At 40.1% G+C, this 21,637-nt stretch overlaps 1 protein-coding gene across 1 annotated transcript in view; it reads left to right on the forward strand.

Annotated features, from left to right (window-relative positions):
- Nucleotides 1–21,637, forward strand: part of FBXL7 (F-box and leucine rich repeat protein 7) — a 447,231-nt gene that overhangs the window by 416,152 nt on the left and 9,442 nt on the right. The window contains exon 3 of the mRNA XM_003899514.5: nt 19,551–20,162. Coding sequence (XP_003899563.2) covers nt 19,551–20,162 — 612 coding nt within the window. The remainder of the gene's footprint in view (nt 1–19,550; nt 20,163–21,637) is intronic.

Below are 21,637 nucleotides of genomic sequence, written 5' to 3' on the forward strand. Positions count from 1 at the left end.
TGCCCATGTTTGTGTGGAAAGCTTCCTCTTGATGAGAGAATTTGCTAGCTTCTTTTCTGAGGCCCCTTAAATAGATTTCAAGTTGGCTTGGAACCATTCAGGAAGCAGCAATAGAGTTTGTTCAGCAAGTCCGTCAAATTGAGAGAAATAATAGAGCTGTGCTCAGAAATCCAAGATCATGTTGTCATTGTCAGTCCTTTGGGGTGGATTCAGTATTTTCACCTCGGGATTTCTAGGTGAGCACAGCACAGCCTCTTGGCAAAGTTGCAATGATGTTAATGATGAAGGCTTTGAGCAGTAGCTCTAGGCAGTCAGAGCGTGGCAAGCCCTGTGGGAGTGACTAGTGTCCAACCCACGGGTCTGGGCTCCAGAGCTCTTCTACAAAAGTGCTTGGGCGGGAAAGATACAGCATCACCACTGTGAGGACCACTGGGAGCCACTTGCAGAAAATCCACTGGGTTGAAGGCCAAGCAAGCCAAGTGACTACACTGAGGGGTAGAGGCCATTTCAAAGTCGATATTAAACTTCGTGTATAACATTTCAGAAATGATCAAGTGGAGAATGGGACCCATCTAGGGAAGAAAATGTTTCTTGAAAGATCAGACTCTAAATTCCTTCATTGAAGGATTCTGACAAATAAATCCTGCCTGCCTGGAGTTCACTCTGATTCAGGGGTTGGGGGAAGGGGTTTAGAGTAAGCACCATGAAATCTAACTAAGGTTCTCACCATCTTTCCAAATTCTGGCACATTCTCTCCAGAAAGACCAGCACCCTCTGGATTACCATGGTTTTATTGTTTTCTGACCTCTGGCCTATGTATAAATGTGTAAAGTCTTTCTGACTAGCAATAATTATTCCTTCCTTCATACAGAAATTGAGAAGGAGTAGAGAAACCCCCAATTTGTTCCAACTGTGACATTTTTTTGCTTTTAGTTCTTAATTTTAATAGCAATTTTTTTTGGAATATCCTTTAAAGGAGATTAGAAAACTTGACAGTGTAACAACTTAATGTTTCTTTTTCTTACCCAACTCAAATTGTGATGGCTGTGCTAATCACCCTGATCTGATCATTATACATTATATGTATCAAAAGATCCCTATGTACCCCATGAATATATACGATTATTATTTGTCAACTTGAGGATTTTTATTAAATTAAGTTAAAGCAGGTTAGAGGACAGTGCCATTAATTCATTCAAAGAAGTCCAGTACAGGGGTGGCAGAACTCTTTTATCTTTATATCTCCTGCCCTTTCCCAGTATAAAAATCAGAATTGTAGTTAATGGCCTTCTTTTAATGTAACTTTTGGAGAGTACTTTTTTATAGCCCATGGTAAAGGAAGGGAAGAAACAATGGTAATTTTAGGGATCTAAGTGTAAGGTTGACACTGTGAAATACAGCACTGTTAGTACACCTTACAATAGTTACTACATTTTGAGGCACAATATAATAGTGTCTCTAAATCTTCATAGATACATTTTTCTATTTGTCTTACTTTTTATCAGTAAAGTCGTAAGACTACTGCAAGCATTATTTTTCTTAGCAACTCTAATTTAAAGATGTACTCTTGTGTTTTGATAGGTTTTCAAGATTTGAGCTGGATTTGTTCCTACTCGATTACCTGTTAGTCAAATGGAAACAGCAACAGACTGTTTCTAACATCTTGTGTACTCATGTACAATGAAACAACACAAAACTCATAACCCTCATGTGAATACACAATACACTTTGCTCCCTCTTTTGATTACAGAGCAATGCCAAACTCTAAAGAGGGATAATTATAAACTCTTTGTGGATTTTGTGGCAAAAACAGAGATTCCTTGCTATGATTGAGTATTAGATAGATTATGGTTGGAATGGGTTGCTTCTAATTTTATTTTGGTCTTTACGCAATTCACATCATAAGGATAAAAACTGTTTCCAAGGATAAAGAACAACTGTGGTCAAAAGCCAAAATTATTTTTTAGGAATGCAAGACACCCACAAAGAACAGACATATTAATAACTATTTGATATCTTATACATTAATCTTTGTCAAGATGTTCCTAAAATTTTCCCTAAAAACATCTCTATTTCATATATATTTGGCTGTATTTATATGAGTTAATTTTTAATAATAATAATGTGTGCCCTTTAGTTGACATTAGTACCTAAGAAAAATGTTAAAAGTACTAATATCTGGCCACCCATGTCACAATGTAAAATCCTAACTTCCTAGAGGGAACTAGAGCTGTAACCAACTAGGATGTTACCATATGAGGATGCTGAATATGCAACATCCTAGTATGTAAAATATCAACATAAATGATGAGCCAGAATCCACCATTCTGTTTATTGTATGATTGAGTTATAAGCCTTGAATTCGCTTAAAAGGGAACTGAAAGCAAAGGTTGTTCTTTGTGGCCTGTGGTTCTCTGCACTACATTTAAGCATCACCATAGTCAATCACTGGATATTCAGCTCTGTTATTTCACAAGGCTCTTGACATGGCCAAAAGAGCCAACTTGGCCATTTTGCAAGATGCTGTTTTAATCAACTTTTTGTTTTCCTGATCCGTAAAGCAACATGAAGCAATCTTTTAGCTATAAGCCATGCTTGCTTCCTTCAAATGAACTTAAAATTAATTCTAAGACAATAAAACACTGAAATTTCTCTTTTTAAGCTAAAATTAAGGTGTTATTTTCATTTTATTTTCTCTTCTCAAGCCATTTTAAAAGATGTGATCTTTTTACCAAAGAGAACTAACCTATTGCTTGGAGGCCAGCCTGTAAATAATCTGGCCTAGAGTGAGGAATCCTTTTAAAGATAGTTTGTACTGAATGAACCAAAACAATTTCCACCCTGAGGCTTCCATCTGGTCAACCTCTGTTCAGTCCCACAAATAATTAATATGGAAAAGTGGTTTTTTGGTTTGTTTGTTTTTTTTTTTTTTGTATCTTCAGTCCTCTTTGCTTTTACTAATTTTACTAATTTAACAGAGAGATGTTTAAAAACCAAAAAACCAAAAGTGACAACAACAAAATCTTTTAGAAAGCTCAGGCCACCAGCCTGGAATATAATGTCAGACTGTTAACATTTGCTGGCAAAAAGTAAGTATTTTCAGTTCAGTTCTAAACTTATGAAGATAAATAAAGTGTTCTGCCCATCAGAAAAGTGTGAATATTGTGGTATGGGTTGGGGGACGCACGGGAAAGAAAACAGAAGGCAGGAATGGAGGGGATGGGTCACAATTAATATACCCGATCTACCCTTTTACCTCCTCTCTGACCCCAACCCTGACCCCACCCATGTCACAATGTAAAATCCTAACTTCCTAGAGGGAACTGGAGCTGTAATCAACTAGGATGTTACCATACTAGGATGTTACCATACTAGGATGCTGAATATGCAACATCCTAGTATGTAAAATATCAACAAAAATGATGAGCCAGAATCCACCATTCTGTTTATTGTATGATTGAGTTATAAGCCTTGAATTTGCTTAAAAGGGAACTAAAAGCAAAGGTTGCCTAGAAAAGTGATTCTAAATGAAGATCATCACCAACGTATCAGATGTATACTTCCTTCCCTCCTGGTTCCAAACCTCCACCCCAAGCACTTTTTTTTTTTAATGATACTGCAAAATTTTATTGGGCAGCTTTACACATTGATCAATGCTATGTTATTGCTAGTTACATTTAAATTTATTTTTTTCGAACTTGATCTAAATGCTGTTAAGAAATATAGCCACTAAATATAAACTTCAAAGTATCTTTCTAAAGAGAAGCATGACTCAGAAATTATAGGCTGTTGAGATATGGGTGCTTTGCAGAGTTTATGATAGGTCGCCATTCTACAGAGCTATTTTATGGAGTTGACGTAGAAGGATTTTCCAGAAGTATTTCAGTTTGCTTGAATTCTACTCCACAACTGAATTTCCAGAACATTATTATTCACTTTGCGTTAAAATGGGGCTTTCTGTGTGAAAAAAAAAAAAAAAAAGACAAGTTCTGAAAACTAAGATAGTCAGTCTACAATTAGGCCCATGTTACTCTGCCATGAAAGTCCTGCTTCCCACACTCAGTGACCCATTGAAACACCAGTCTTTGTGCTACTTAATATTGGGTCCATTCACTGGAAAAGCCCTGCCCTACGAAGGGGCTATGGGGTCTTTAAAGAAGAGGTTATGAACTTAGACTGTAGTAGGCCCAGGGAACTACCCATGCAAAATGTATCCCAGGTCAGTATAAGGTGGCCTTTAGAATCAGAGCTCACTATGCTGCAGAGAGACCCTTAGCAGAGAAATTAAACAGTGTTTAATTGTACTAAGTCTCTTTCTGTCTATATCTGATAATATAGAAAGAATAAAATGTTTCTCTATATCCTCAGGTCACTGGTTTTTCCAAGCATTTAAAAATGTTAATGGGAATGTGATATTTATGAGTTTATGTTCATTTAGCACTTAGAACAGTGCCTTGGATATAGTAAGTGTTTTACACAAGTCTTCATGTTAAAAGAAATTGTTGTAAAGATTTTCAACAACAGTGGATCATATTTTCAGATGACTAAGGAAATTCAAGGATTCACTATGCTATGAAAGTATTCTGATTAATTATTGATCTTTTACATGGTCGTAAGTTTAGTGGAGATTTCTCTTTTTTCCTCATTGAAAGTTGAATTTGTGAGCTAGACTGTTGCGCCCTGTGGAGCTTGTTTTCTGCTGTTAACTGAAAATGTGTTAGTATCCTTTTACTAGACTCTAAATTCAATACTATACCATCTATTGTAAAGATGCAAACGTTGGGATTTTGTAACTATTCATGGGGAAATTAGACTAAAGAATTATCTGACAGTGGAAGATAGAAAATAATTAAGGCTGCTATATAAAGTGCAACTCGAAGGTTGAAAATTATGGATTGCAAACCTTTGCATGAAAATATGTATTTCTTCTCTTGTCAAGACAAGAGCTGGCTCCTTTCCCAAGCTTTGCAAAACTATCGTGAGCTCTCTGGAAGATAGGGAATTAGAAATACTGTCGCTGCCACACTGTCAAAGAGAAGCCAGTTCCAGTTATTACAGTTGATCTGTGACTTAGTTCGGGGGTGAGGGGGCGTGGGGGCAGGAATACAAACAAAAAGAATTTCTGTTACATCTTAGGTAACTAAATTTCAACGGTATAAATCTTAAAATTCTGGGCCAGTGTAAAAGCGTTACTCATTTTTTTTTATTGTGAGTTTTCTGAGCAGGGGGTCGGGCGCAGTGGCTCACACCTGTAATCCCAGCACTTTGGGAGGCTGAGGCGGGCAGATCACAAGTTCAGGAGATGGAGACCATCCTGACTAACACGGTGAAACCCCGTCTCTACTAAAAATACAAAAAATTAGCCAGGCATGGTGGCGGGTGCCAGTAGTTCCAGCTACTCAGGAGGCTGGGGCAGGAGAATGGCATGAACCTGGGAGGCAGAGCTTACAGTGAACTGAGATCCTGCCGCTACACTTCCAGCCTGGGCAACAGAGCGAGACTCCATGTCTCACACACACACACACACACACACACACACACACACACACACACACGAAAGAAAAATAAATGAGCAGGGAATCTGGATAGTCTATGATAGCAGGTATTGTGAAGAAAAAAGCACTAAACATTTGGCTCTGAGATGCTTTAGGTGATGTGGGCTGCATGAGATTGTTTTTGGGTGTACATGTGTCTTTTTAAATATCTTCTGCTGTAGATTAATTCTATTGAACTACCTGTATATACTAGCTCAGCCTAAATTAAGTGGAGGGGCAAAAACAAAATACCTAAAAATGAAATGTTGATAAATCACAGAAATGTTCCAACTTCTTCAATCTGAAACATCTGGTTCCTCCAAGTAATTCCTATAAATATTTCCAACTGCAACCAAAAAGAAAATGAAAGTGATTTGCTGTAGGAGTGAGTGAGCACATTCTCCCCTTGGTGCATTAGTTGAGGAGCTTCTGGGTGGTTGAAACCAAATAAGACTCTGGACTGACTCAGAGATGAAGGAGGCATCTCCTGGCCTCGAAGTGCTCACAGTCTACTGAATGGAAAGGCACTCTGTGCAAAGGGCTGTGATGCAGATATATTTAAATTCAGTGGAAACACTAAACGTAGCTACAATTAATAATTCGGCCTTACTGGATCTGGGAAGGCTTGGCAGAAAAATTGACTTCTGACCAGGAACTTGAGTGATGACTGAAAATTCAGCAGTTAATCTGGAGAAACAGGGCTTCTGGGCTAGAAGAATATGAACATGTGCTCTGAGATGTAAATTTTGGGGAAGAATCTCATACACACTCTAAAAAAATGGATTTTGTTCCCTGGGTAGTGTTCCATACAATGCCTGGCATATAGTAAGCGTTCAATACAGAAGTGTGGAAAGAGCTGGATGGCTTCCTGGGGCTGCTGTAACCAAGTACTGCAAACCAGGTGGCGTAAAGCAACAGAACGTATTGTCTCACAGTTCTAGAGGTTGGAATTCCCAAACCAAGGTCTTGACAGAAATGTGGGATAGGATCCTTTCTTGCCTCTTGCAGCTTCTGGCAGCCCCAGATGTTTCTGGAGTGTTGCAGTGTAACTCTGGTTTCAGCCTCCGTCTTCACACTGCCATCTCCCTCTGCATCTGAGTCTTTCTGTGTGTAACTCTGGTTTCAGCCTCCATCTTCACACTGCCATCTCCCTCTGCATCTGAGTCTTTCTGTGTTTCTACCCTGTGTCTCTCTCTTGCCTGCTTATGAAGACACTGGTCATATTGGATTAAGAGTCTACTCTAATCAAGCATGACCTCATCTTAACCGTATTTCCAAATCAGGTCACTTTCACAGACACGGGGCTTGTTAAGACTTCATCGTATCTTTTGCAGGGGACACAATGCAACCCATAACAGAATGAATGAACTCATCAAGCTTTTGATGCCGGGGAAAATGGTTCATATTTTAGAAAGTGAACCCTGAATGCAGGATGGAGTCCATATTAGTAAGGTGGAGGGTGGGAAGGAAGACCAGAATCAGGAGTCTCAGTTAACGAGTTGTTGAAAGGAGATGAGAGATGATGAGCACTTGAGCAGAGGTGGGAGCCGTAGAGAGAGAAGGGAAAGAGACCTGAAATCCATAGCCATTCAGAGTGAGGGACTTGGGGACTGATTAGATATAGGTAGATGAAGGTCAGGGAGGATTCAAGATGATTCCTAGGGTTCTATCCTGGGAGGCCGACTCGATGAATGGTGATGCCACTAATGATAATACAGAATGTTTGTTTTGCAAAGGATGTTGATGAGTTCACCCTTGTACACATTGTATTGGAGATACATCAAATACACTTGTGGGGAGAGGACTAGTTGTCCATAGAACTCTCTCATTTGATGGAATCATTCTATGCCTGTGCTGTGTAAAATACTGTTTTGTGACTGCTGAGCCCTTGAAATGTGGCCAGTACACCTGAGGAGCTGAACTTTCAGCTTAATTCAATAAATTTAATTTCTAGTTGCTACCTGTGTCTAGTGGTTACCATATTAGAGAGCACTGACCTAGGTACTTAGACATGTGTGTTTGATATTTGAGAGAGATGCAGAGATAGCAGGAGCATGATCTGGATTGAAAGTCGAATTTCGGGAGTCATTAGCTTATAGGCAATTGCTGAAGCCTTGTGGGCCATAAGCCCATCAAGCAGGGATCCAGATACAGAGATGAGTTAAGAGTGCAACCCTTGGGGAACACCAGTGTATAAGTTGTACACCACAAAAGAGAGTGAGCAAACGACACCGGAGAAGGAGAAAGGAAAAGCAGAAGAGAGGACGGTGTTGCAGAAGGCAGAGGAAAAATTTCAAGGAGAAAGCAGTCCACCATATCCGAGAAAAACAAATTTCATTTAACAAACTATGAAAAAGGGCTTTCACAATTACAATTTTTTTTTTTTACCAATAATGAAATAGCCATATTTTGTTAACAAAGAGTAAGTACATTGTGCTCTAACCATGGAATTTATTTTTATCTTCCCTCTATCTCCAGCCAAAGGTTTATGGAGGCAACAATAAGGAATTTATAAAGATGAGACTATTCCAGGGAATCCAGAATAATATGCCCCTAAAAACATTGCCCTGTAGCAGGAGGGCCCAGAATGCATTTCCCAAGAAGTTGTGTAATTGTTTTAAGGCCTCACTTTTCATAGACTCTGCCTAAATGCTCTGTGAAGTGGGTAGACTTCTTTCCAGTTTACATAAGAGGAATCTGTGACTCATGAAGTTTCAGTGTCTTGCCTCAGATAATACAAGCTGCACATAATAGAGTTAGGAATCCAGGTTTATCTGTCCATGCTCTTTCCACCTCAACAATGTTTTCTAAACTTAAGACATTGACATTCTGCTCTCATGATTTTTTCCATATGTGCTCACCACTTCAACTGATATTCACTTAATATTTTTTAAAGTAAACTTAAATTATTATTTGAAAGCTGAATATTATAGTTTTACTTGGAAAACCAGTATTGCTTGCCATAAATATATGGTGATTTTGAAATTTAAAAAAATCACACCTGTAATAATCCCAACACTTTATGGAGGCTGAGGTGGGAAGATCACTTGAGTCCAGGAGTTCAAGACATGGGCAATATAGCAAGATCCCGTCTCCACAGAAAATTTTTAAAATGAGCCAGGCATGGTGGCATGTGCCTGTAGTCCCAGCTACTCGGGAGGCTGAAGCAGGAGGATCCCTTGAATCCAGGGGTTCAAGGTTGTAGTGAGCTTTGATCATGTCACTATACTCCAGCCTGGGTGACAGAGTAAGACCCTGTCTCAAGAATAAAATAAAATGAAAGCAAGTAAAGCAAGTAAATGGAGGGAGGGAGGGAGCGAGGAAGGAAGGAAGGAAGGAAGGGAAGGAAGGAAGGGAGGAAGGAAGGAGGCTATTTAAATGCTACTGCCTGCCAAAGACTTTAAATCAGAGGTTTATGCCTTTTTTTTTTTTTTTTTTTCCATTGAAAAGGGAGATCAGCAAATGTTTAAAGATATTCTAGAAACATTCTCTACCATGGGAGATTAACCCCTTGCCTTGTGAAAAAAGTAACCTCTAATAGCAATGCTACTCTCGCTCAGGGATGAAAATAAAACTTCCTGCTTTCCATTAAAGAATAAATAGTAGGCCGGGCGCAGTGGCTCAAGCCTGTAATCCCAGCACTTTGGGAGGCCGAGACGGGCGGATCACCAGGTCAGGAGATCGAGACCATCCTGACTAACACGGTGAAACCCCGTCTCTACTAAAAAATACAAAAATCTAGCCGGGCGAGGTGGCGGGCGCCTGTAGTCCCAGCTACTCGGGAGGCTGAGGCAGGAGAATGGCATAAACCCAGGAGGTGGAGCTTGCAGTGAGCTGAGATCCGGCCACTGCACTCCAGCCTGGGCGACAGAGCGAGACTCCGTCTCAAATTAAAAAAAAAAAAAAAAAAAAAAAAGACTAAATAGTATAGGCCAGACGCAGTGGCTCATGCCTGTAATCCCAGCACTTTGGGAGGCTGGCGTGGGAGATCACTGGAGGTCAGGAGTTCGAAGCCAGCCTGGCCAACATGTTGAAACCCCATCTCTACAAAAAATTCAAAAATTAGCTGGGTGTGGTGGTGCGGGCCTATAATCCCAGCTACTCAGAAGGCTGAGGCAGGAGAATCACTAGAGCCTGGGAGGCAGAAGTTGCAATAAGCCGAGATCGCGCCACTGCACTCCAACCTGGGTGACAGGGTGAGACTCCATCTCAGAAGAAAAAAAGAAAAGAATAAGGTCCCTCTGCCATTTAAGGAAAAAGAGGGTACTAAGAAGTTGTTTGATAAAACCATAAAGAGTCTGATGAATTATAATCTAGGACTCACACAGTTTCTGAGGCCACCTGATCTTTATTCGGACCGAAATTTCTTAAGATACTTTCTAGATACTCAAATTGGAAGCAAAAATCAAACTGTATCATAGATTTCAAAAGTACATTCTGTACATTTCATTAATATATTTATGGATTTTAGAACAATGTGGCTTACACGTTTCCTTAGCTGTATGAATATTCCCTTCTAGAAGAGCTAAAGGAAAAACAAAACTCATGCTCAGTTCAGATCAGACTCAGAAACTGGGCAACACTGGAAAACCGGGGTTTGTGCCTCAGTAAAGAGCTGGACAGTGGACTGGCCCGTGTGACTGATAATAGATGACTTCCACCATCCTCGCCAAGTTCCCACACATCACTCACCACAATGCTACCCTTATCAGACTGGTCCATGTGACCAACAGAGCAGGTCTTTTGTCCTTGGACAGGAGTCTCCGCCATCATCTGATCCTGGGGGTACCAACTTCTGTACAATATTCTCAACAAGAACCCTTGAGCCCTAAAGCTAACTCCCTCCAGGTGAAATGCAAGATTAACGTCTGCATACATTTCTACTTTATCACAACTAATGCCTTAAGTAGGTTCTAGGTTGTATAGATGATCTGAACCACATGAAAAGAAAATATTTTTAAGTGAAACAAGAAGAAAAATGATCTCTCAGATTGTGTTCTTTTCTCATTAGCTAGGTTTTATTGATCTATTTTTTTAAGCTTGAGTTTAAGCTAAGAAAAGAAACCTTGCTTTTTATGGTAAGAGTTCTTGAGAAAAAAGACAACTTATAATAGAAAGCATCTTGCACAAAAGTTTTGGTAATCAGAGGGGAGAGATGAAGAGGAGCTTTGTAAATTTTGACTTTGAAAGACCAGTGTAATGTAAATATGACTTCCTAGAGTGTAAACAGCAGTGGTTTGAAAATAAAAATTTGTACAAAACAGGCAGCTATCTAGTTAAAAGAAAATGTGTCTAATAAGCATGTGTGTCTGAGATGTCTTGAATATTTTGATACTATACTGTAATTACTAACGATATAAAATTTCCAAGACTTTTGAAACCATGAGAAAGTTTTAGGATTTTTTTTCCCAAGAAAAAGACAACTATATTCTTTTGGTACTCTTTACACATTTAAAGTAATTTAAGAATAAAAAACATACTGTTCCCACACAAATTATATACTTGAAAGTATTTTAAATTATTAATGGAACCACAAGTTCTTAATCTTTAAAGAATCCTCTGTCTCTTAGTTTAGCCAACAGATGATTATATCAACATTAAAAAGTACAGTTATATATATATATTTGAGTTAAGGATCATCATTGTGTCAAACAAAGATTACATTTATATTGAGAAAATCCAAAAGTTCACTAAAAATATTGTTTAATTCTTATATTTATTGTCTTCATCTTGGACTTCTGAAAACTGACTTTTTCTCAGACTTGCACAAACTTTTCTGTTCTCTACCATGCTGGGTTTTGCATGATTTGGAGGCATTCTCAACATAGAGCCCTTTTTCTCTCACCCTGAAGGATTCAAGAAAGAAATTAGAGATGTAAGAACAGTGGTGTGCAGGTACTTTAATGGGACTATGGTGCAGAAAGGAGGTGGGGTAAAAATATTTGCTTTAGGCCGAGGGTGGTGGCTCACGCCTGTAGTCCCAGGACTTTGGGAGGCTGAGGTGGGCAGATCACGAGGTCAGGAGTTCCAGACCGGCCTGACCAACATGGCGAAATCCCATCTCTACTGAAAATACAAAAATTAGTCAGGCATGCTGGCAGGTGCCTGTAATCCCAGCTACTTGGGAGGCTGAGGCAAGAGAATCGCTTGAACCCAGGAGGCAGAGGTTGCAGTGAGCCGAGATCGTGCCACTGCACTCCAGCCTAGATGACAGAGCGAGACTCCATCTCAAAAAAAGAAAACATTGCTTTATAATCTAGTTAAATGCAATAACTCCTCCCTTTCTAGACCCAACTGGGCACTTGGGCAGCAGTTACAATGTGTATTAAATGATCCAATAAATGAATGGTCTCTTTTGCCTATCAATCTGTAATGCAAAAGTATGCAGCAATGCAGTTTACTGAATTTTAATGCCAAATGTCTATCGCTGTATATTCCTTGCCATCTACTCTGTATGTCTTCCTGCAGGCATCAATGTGGGTCTGTTATTTTTTTGTTTTTTGTTTTGAGACAGAGTCTCACTCTGCCACCCAGGCTGGAGTGCAGTGGCTCAATCTCGGCTCACTTCAACCTCCACCTCCTGGGTTCAAGCGATTCTTCTGCCTCAGCCACCCAAGTAGCTGGGATTACAGGCACCTGCCACCATGCCGGCTAATTTCTGTATTTTTAGTAGAGATGGGGTTTCACCATGTTGGCCAGGCTAGTCTCAAACTCCTGACCTCAGGTGATCCTCCCGCCTCGGCCTCCCAAAGTGCTAGGATTACAGGCGTGAGCCACTGTGCTCAGCCTCTTTGGTTCTTTTTGTGTCTTTTGGTTGTATTCAGCTTTCTGATATCATTGAGTGACAGTTAAATCACAAAATACACTAGGTATCATTAGGATACAGTCCACAAAATATACATCCTATTGCAAAAGTATGCAGTCATTTCTCCTTTAAATTCCCCCATTGTACTTTCATGATACTTTTAGTGTGCTCATCTGTCTTTCCTCGAGAGGAAATTTTATAATTTTAATAAAATTTTACAATTTTATAATTGCTACCTTTTTCAAGTCTTATATTTGAAATTAGCTGGGAACGGTGGCTAACGCCTGTAATCTCAGCAATTTGGGAGGCCGAGGTAGGCAGACGACTTGAGGTCAGGAGTTCGAGACCAGCCTGGCCAAAATGCTGAAACCCTATCTCTACTAAAAATACAAAGATTAGCCAGGCGTGGAGGTGTGTGCCTATAGTCCCAGCTACTCAGGAGACTGAGGCAGGTGAGTCACTTTAACCAGGGAGGTGGAGGTTGCAGTGAGCTGAGATGGCACCATTGCAGTCCAGCCTGGGTGACAGCAAGACTCCATCTCAAATAAATAAATAAATAAATAAAAGAAATTAATCAGCAGTCATCCCTTTTACTTTGCAGATTTTATAATTTTTCCCTTTTCAGATTTGTCTGTCCATATCTCCATTCATCCATCCATGCATCCACGCTAATACACAGTAACTCATTGAGTTCACCTTTAACAGATTTCATTACCAATTCATGCAGTTATTCCCAGGGAAAAAGTTTGCTCAAAGACTGTCTGCTGGGAGATAAGGGGCTAATATCTAAGATTTATAAAGAACTCATGCAACTCAATAGCAAGAAAACATATCCAATTTTTAAAATGAGCAAAAGACTTAAATAGAAATTTTTCTAAAGATGTCATGAAAATGGCCAACAAGTACATGAAAAGGTGCTCAATATCACTAATCATCAGGGAAATGCAAATTAAAACTACTGTGAAATATCACGTCACACCTGTTAGGATATCTATTATCAAAAAGACAAGAGATAGTAAGTGTGACGGAGGATGTGAAGAAAAGAGAATCCTTGAAATCTAGATTATTGCGGCCATTATGGAAAACAATATGGAGCTTTCTAAATAAATTGAAAGTAGAATACCATATGTCCCAGCAATCCCTCTTTTGGGCACATACCCAAAAGAGATGAAATCACCAGCTTGTAAATATATGTGCATTCTCATGTTCATTACAGCACTGTTCACAACAGCCACGATACTGAAACAACCTAGGGTTCATCAATAGATGAATGGGTAAAGAAACTATTTTATATTTATGAAATATTATATTTAATATATAATATATACACATATCATATATGTTATATATATGAAATACTATTCAGCCATTACAAAGGAGGAGATCCTGCCATTTTCCACAATATAGATGGGTCCAGAGGTCTTGTAGGATTTTAAAACGCCACCTGCTCTATGTATGTTCTGGAAGTTTTTTATGTGTTATGAAAATGTACTGCTTTCTTAAAAATTGGGGCATTTTTTTCCTGATATTTCAGGGAATATTTTATCTTCAAGTGAAATGATCAAGAGCTTTTTATGTATACTGCTTTGCATTGTTTCTTGCCAAGGATGCTGTGGGTGATATCTGCTCCTCGGTGATAAGGATACCACCTCGGAGAACAGAAGCTGCAGGGAAGGAAGGCGTTTAGAGGAACTATGCTACAGTTTCATCATGATCCCCATTTTCAATTACCAAAAGGTCTTCTCAGAATTTAAGGACACTCAAAGCAGGCAGCAATTAATTTAATTCCAGATAGAAGCTTTTGGCCATGTATATTTCACTTGGCACTTTTTGCAAATCTCACTTTCCCTGTTCAGAGTAATTCCTGGCAGTGTTGTAGTGTTCTTCCAAATACCACTCATGCATCTCACCAGCTTGCCTAAGGGAAAAGTAAAGGAAGATGTAGTCTAAACAGCTAATTTTCATATAAATTTACATAAAAAAATAAAATATATTAAAATGAACAATAATATCCCCTTAGTGTTACTGCTAAACTGTATTTGAGCCCAATGCATATCTCCTTACTACTAAGATAAATGACAGTTTTGCCCCAAGGCATCAGATAGGTAGAAATTCACATGCAAGTGTTCATACCTACAAAATATTCTAAATCCATAATCTAAGTTCAAATATAGTCAGCTTTCTCTCTGCAGCTGTTTGTATTGCAGCATCATAAGACCAGGAGGAGAGTTACAGCATTCTTCTACCTCTGTCATCTTAATATTTGTCTCTGATGTTCTCCTCTCTGAGTGTGTGTGCTGGTACCCCTGCATCAGGGTCCCTGTTTCTACTCTCAAAAGAATTAGCAGCTATTGCCAATGTCCATTTAGCTGCCAGTCTTCTGACAGAAACATAGGAGAAAAGAATTGTATCCAAAGAGTACACTTGGTCTTTCTACATTCTCTTCTGTAAACGAAATATACTACTTGGGAGGTAGAATAGTCCTTGTTTTGAATTTGAAGCCATGCTTTATTTTCCTGCTGTAGAGACATATTCTGGTAGTCTTTATAATAATATCTCGTGACAGTAAATAGCTCCTGATATCAAAGGGTAAAACACATTACATGACAAGCTGTGCATAGTTTATCCATAATAAAATTTGTTTTCAAATGTAAATACATATATATGTATATTTTTAAATTTGGAAATACATTTAATGTGTTTGTGGAAAGTATCAAGAAAAGATATTTTGTGACAGCTTCTAGGTATACATCTCTGTAGGTTTTATTTGTCATCCTTTATAATCTGTTTAATTATCAGGTGCTATTTATTTAATTGAGACAAATTGTATCATCTTTTCAAAAGTTCTCTGAGGTTGTTGGCCTGCTGTAGGAATAGCAGGAAGGAATCAGAGACTCTTGGTGTGTCTTCTGGTAAAAGAGGCATCCAGCTTTCCTAAGTGCTTGGAGTATGAAAGAGTGGTGGGTTTTAGAAATCCACTTCACCCTCTCCCCTCTGCCCCCACGCACAGGGTAAGTATCTTTCATTCCTCAGGGGCCCACCTCTAGGCAGGTAGTGTCTTCTCCTTCAAGATGAATAAAACCTAGGCAGGCAGGAGAGGGAGTTCAGCGCCCTCACAGCTGCTAAAATGTGAGAGCTGAGAGCCTAGGATTGTCTTTCCCTCCTGGCCCGAAATAAGTTGTTCACCTGCCTCCGAGAAACACTGGCTTCCGCAATAATTCTCTGAGTACCCATAATAATGAAGGTGGGTACCATGGTAACTTGGATGGCAGTTTTGAAGTCCAAAATTGTTTTATATTTGAGATTTTCCTTAAAGATTTGCTATTCATTCTAGATGATTACCAAAGGGAAGTACGATTTCTTATGAATAATTTAAAATGCAGCATGTATACCACCTGGAATAGAAAAATACATGCCAAGCTAGAATTATTTTTTAACATATACTTCCATTCAATTCAAGATGTTTGTTGTGCACCTACTATATATCATAAACAATGACAGGTGCTGCCAGGACAGAAACAAGGAAAGGATGTAATCCTTGTCTCAAAGGAGTTTTTAGTGTCATAGAAGGTATGTCCATCATCTGTTGCCACAGTAATACTGTGTAAAAAATCACCCCCAAACTCAGTGGTTTAAAAACATTGTTTATGCATCTGTGGTTCATCTGGGTATTGGCTGAACCAAGCTGGCCTTGATTGAGCTTGTCTGTAAGGTACAGATTGGAAGAAGTTCTGTCTACTTCACGGGTCTCTCATTATTATTATTATTATTATTTTACAGTTTCACTGTGCAGTGGTGTGATTTTGGCTCACTGCAACCTCCAACCTCTGCCTCCTGGGTTCAAGCAAAAATTCACGTGCCTCACCCTCCTGAGTAGCTGGGATCATAGAGGTGTGCCACCACACCTGACTAATTTTTGTATTTTCAGTAGAGACAGGTTTTTGCCATTCTGGCCAGGCTGGTCTCAAACTCTTGGCCTCAAGTGATCCACCCGCCTCAGCCTCCCAAAGTACTGGGATTATAGGCATGAGCCACTATGCCTACAAGGGGCTAGTGAGGCATGTTCTCCTCATTGTGATGGTAGAAGATTGAGAGGTCAAGCCCACTGCACAAATGGCTTTCCTCTAACATTTTCTGCCAAAGGAAGTCACACGGACAAGCCCTATGTCACTAGAATAAGGAAATATACTCTTTCTGAGGTGAACTGCAAAGTATATGGCAAAGGATATGGGGACACAGGGAGGGATGCAAAATTAGGAAAATATATAGCAGGTGCGCAAATGTCTTGAATAGAAATGCTAATATGTTAAAAATAATACAATCAACCATTAGGAAAAGATAAATTCACAAATGTCTGTATAACAAATGGTGGGGACTTCACAAGGGAAGGGATCCTATCTCAAAGATAGGAAGAAAACTTCTTAAAGGAGATGACACTTGCAGCCACTCAAGAAAGGTGTTTGTATTTCAAGAGGCTAACATGGGAGGTTGGGGCAGCACATGATTCAAAGATGCTCCATGAGCAGAGTGTGGACACACATAAGCCATTCTCAGTGTTAGGTTATAAAGAAGTAACTGAACAGAAAAATTGCAGCAATAGAAAAAGGAAATGTGTAAGAAAACTACAAGTAGGGGGAGACTTCAGGTCTCAGAAATTTTTGTCTTGTGTGTTATTGCTGGAAGTTCTTTGAGTAGATAGTATGAGTGTTAATTTCCAGGGTATGAAATATGCAAAAGCATGTAAGCATAGAGCTTTTGTTTAAATCTTGAGAAGTATAATTAGAGCTGGAAATGACTTAGAAATTGTTTAGCTCAGCTCAGTTAGTTTATAGATGAGGAAATATGTATTTTGAAGATAAATTCTCTATGTGTGGATATGTATGTATATCTCTATAGATACATACCTATACAGATAGGTCCTGATTTTACTATGGCGTAAGTATAATTTTCAGACTTTATGATGGTACAAAAGTGATACACATTCAGTAAAAACTGTACTTCGAGTACCCATACAACCATCCTGTTTTTCACCTTCAGTACAGTATTCAATAAGTCACATGAGATATTCAACACTTCATTATAAAATAGGCTTTGTGTTAAATGACTTTGTTACTGTAGGCTATTGTAAGCCTTCTGAGCACATTTAAGGTAGGCTAGGATAAGCAATGACGTTTGGCAGATTAGGTGTTTTAAATGCATTTTCAACCTGGGATATTTTAAATTTATGATGGGCTTATGGCCCAAAAACCCCATGGTAAGTTGAGGAGCATCTTCATGTGTGTGGGTATATGTATGTGTGTAAAATATATAAAATATATAAATATATTAACAGAGAAAATACATTTCCTCCTAAATAAAACCATAGATGTGGTATTATTACCATATATATCCAATGTGTATATATGTATTATATCCAATGTATATTGTATATAATATCCAATGTGTATTAAGTATATATTTATATAATATATATGATATTATATCAATGTACATTATGTAGATATAAAATTTATATATTATATTGAATCTAATAATACATATATACATTGGATATATATGTAATAATACCATGTATGTGGTTATATATAATATACATTGTATTATTACCACATATATCCAATGTATATATGTATTATTATATCCAATGTATATTGTATATAATATCTAATGTGTATTATTAGGTATATTATTTATATTATATATTATATAATATCAATGTGTATTATATAGATACAAAATTTATATTATATTGAATCTAATAATATGTACATTGGATATATAGTAATAATACCATGTATATGGTTATATATATAATATACATTGGATATTATATATCCAAAATCTATAATATACAATTGTATTTAGAGAGAAAGACTAAATTCTTCTTCTGTGTATATTGAGAAAAAAAGAGAGGGGAAATGAGTCTACTTCTTGAAGTGATATTCTAAAGAATTCTTAATTCCTCACAAATTTTAAAACTTCTGTGTCCTTATCAGCGATCTTTCTAGTTCCAAGGAATAGAATATGGCTCATACTATTCAAATGCATAGGGGAGGTTGTTAATAAGAAGAAAAAATAAATATGTTTCCAGTTACCCAAGGACTGGAAATGCCCTGTGTAATGCCTGATCTAGCAGAGGCTTTTCATTGGCTCCCCTAGTCTGGGGCACTGTTATCAACAGAAAGGGAAACAGATACTGGGAGAAGTGCACCAGGGCAGCAGGTGTCCTCTGTGCCGACTCACTAGTCTTCCTGTCTTCTGAAATTCACTCCCCTCATTTGTAAATGCAACATAATCACCCATTTAACCAAAATATAATTAGGGAGGTAAACCAGTTTGTGTATCTAATATATGAGGTTTCTCCAGAATAGAAACAATGAAACTTTGAAGTTGTTTCCTTTCCATAATGCCAGTTTGTGTAGACTGGAAGTTGTCAAACTATGATCTGATGGGATTTGTTCCCTGGTCTGGACAAGGACTGGTCCAGCTGGTCTGCTTTTATAAATTAGGTTTTATTAAAACAGCCACTCTCCTTTGTTTACACATTGTTCGTGGTAGCTTTTGCACAACAATGGCAGGGCTTGTCGTTGCAAGGGGGACAGAGCCCATGGCCTGCAAAGCCTCAGTATTTAATACCTGACCCTGTTCATTGCAGTCTGCCCACTCCTGGTGTAGACCATGGGGAATTGGCGCTTTCTGGAATGGGCGACTCGTGCATGTGCTTGGTCCTCTGGGATGGCATTGACAGGAGTCGGCCCAGGGAGGACATCTGTGGAATGAGAATGTTGCCCCCATGAATGTCTTCTCTAAGAAAGAAACCAGTGCTGGCCGGGCGCGGTGGCTCACGCCTGTAATATCAACCTTTTAGTAGGCCAAGGTGGGCGGATGACCTGAGGTCAGGAGTTTCAGACCAACCTGGCCAACGTGGTGAAACCCCGTCTCTACTAAAAATAGAAAAGAAAAAAAAAAAAAACAGCCGGGCATGGTAGCGCATGCCTGTAATTCTAGCTATTCGGGAGGCTGAGTCAGGAGAATCGCTTGAACCCAGGAGGCAGAGATTGCCGTGAGCCGAGATCACGCCATTGCACTAAAGCCTGGGCGAAAGATCTTTAAAAAAAAGAAAAAGAAAAAAGAAACCAGTGCTTTTGCTGCCTCCCTGGGGCTCTGCTGAGGCCGCCATCCTTAACCCTTTGTTCTCTGTCCTTTGCCAGACTCCGACCTGAGCATGCGCACACTGAGCACGCCCAGCCCAGCCCTGATATGTCCACCGAATCTGCCAGGATTTCAGAATGGAAGGGGCTCGTCCACCTCCTCGTCCTCCATCACTGGGGAGACGGTGGCCATGGTCCACTCCCCGCCCCCGACCCGCCTCACACACCCGCTCATCCGGCTCGCCTCCAGACCCCAGAAGGAGCAGGCCAGCATAGACCGGCTCCCGGACCACTCCATGGTGCAGATCTTCTCCTTCCTGCCCACCAACCAGCTGTGCCGCTGCGCGCGCGTGTGCCGCCGCTGGTACAACCTCGCCTGGGACCCGCGGCTCTGGAGGACTATCCGCCTGACGGGCGAGACCATCAACGTGGACCGCGCCCTCAAGGTGCTGACCCGCAGACTCTGCCAGGACACCCCCAACGTGTGTCTCATGCTGGAAACCGTTACTGTCAGTGGCTGCAGGCGGCTCACAGACCGAGGGCTGTACACCATCGCCCAGTGCTGCCCCGAACTGAGGCGACTGGAAGTCTCAGGCTGTTACAATATCTCCAATGAGGCCGTCTTTGACGTGGTGTCCCTCTGCCCCAATCTGGAGCACCTGGATGTGTCAGGTAAATGGACACTGACCTACCAGCTATGGGCCCTCCTGGTGCACCATCCTACAATGCCACCACCGGAAGGTCCTCTTCTTGCAAGCCATCAGAGATGAGGGAGGGGGGGTGGTAGGGAAGCTGGCTTTTGCAGAGAAACTGCCTCTATGGAATCATGACCCTGCAGGCCACAAGTTCCCCTTTCATCAAATAATGTCCACTTCTTAGAGGAGTTCTTAGGGGAATTCTAGCACATTTTGCCTGGGAGTTGAGGTTAGTATGACTTTTAAATGTCTTTACTCTTCATAACTCTCACAGTTACTTCAGAGCAACCATAAATAATGCAAACAGGGTATCTAATTGTGGAGAAATAGGAAACAAAAGGCTAACTCAAGCACAGTTAGCTTAGAAACTACTCTTGTGCCTGCTTACTGTTGGTCCCTGGAGCCTGGAATCTTTGTCCAAGCTGTAAATATGACCTCATGTGTTTTCATACCATGGGCCGGACGGTGCACACTGTGGGTGGTAAAACACTCAGCTGTGGGCTGTGCTCACAATCACTTGCCATTTTGTAGTGTCTCCTTAGATTTCACCAGCATTCTCCTTACCTCTGGGTTAATCCTGCATCTTTTCTCAAGCAAATTCTCAATTACATAGTGCGAGGGCAAGGTCCATTGAATTAAATCTTTAGTCCTTTTAAAAATTGAAGGAAGTCGGGCGCAGAGGCCCACGCCTGTAATCCCAGCATTTTGGGAGGCTGAGGCATGAGGATTACTTGAAACTGGGAGTTAGAGACCAGCCTGAGCCACAAAGCGAGACCCCTCTCTCCACAAAAACCGGAAATATTAGCCGGGCACAGTGGTATGAGACTGTGGTCCCAGCTCTTCTGCTCAGAGACTAAGGCAGGAGGATTGCTTGAGCCCAGGAGTTCGAGGCTGCAGTGAACTGTGATCATACCACTGCACTCCAGCCTGGAGGATAGAGTGAGACCCTGTCTCTGGAAAAAAAAAAATTGAAGGAAATCCCAGCATGGCTGCTTTGCTTGGAAACCTCTCTCAGGCAGGAAGAATTAAAGCCCAGACTCACACTTAGGCGCCAGACGTGATCTGGCTGGACTAACAGCCCTTCCTTATCTCATTTGCTGCCTAGTCAAAAAATGGACATTCGAGAGGCTGAAATATGTAAGATGCATCAGGGACTTAAAAAAAAAAAACCAACAGCACGACCAGCAACCTCAGGGAGTTTGGGGGAGGGGTCAAGAAGTAAAAACCACTATGATGGGTGAATAAACAGAATCTGGGATTTACAAGCATCTGAGGCCAGTGATGCCCTCCAACAAAATCCGAGCTAAAGCCGGCTCTCAGCTTGCTCTCTCTTTCAAAAGCCAACATCTGAAAATATTTCAGATGACAGCCCATTACTTTTTGCAGATTGTTTTCCGTGCTAGAGAGCAACTCGCTGCTCCTCTACTTCAACTGGCTCCAAGACAAAACCAT

Source organism: Papio anubis, chromosome 5 (assembly GCF_008728515.1).
Source record: "Papio anubis isolate 15944 chromosome 5, Panubis1.0, whole genome shotgun sequence".
Taxonomy (NCBI): Eukaryota; Metazoa; Chordata; class Mammalia; order Primates; family Cercopithecidae; genus Papio; species Papio anubis.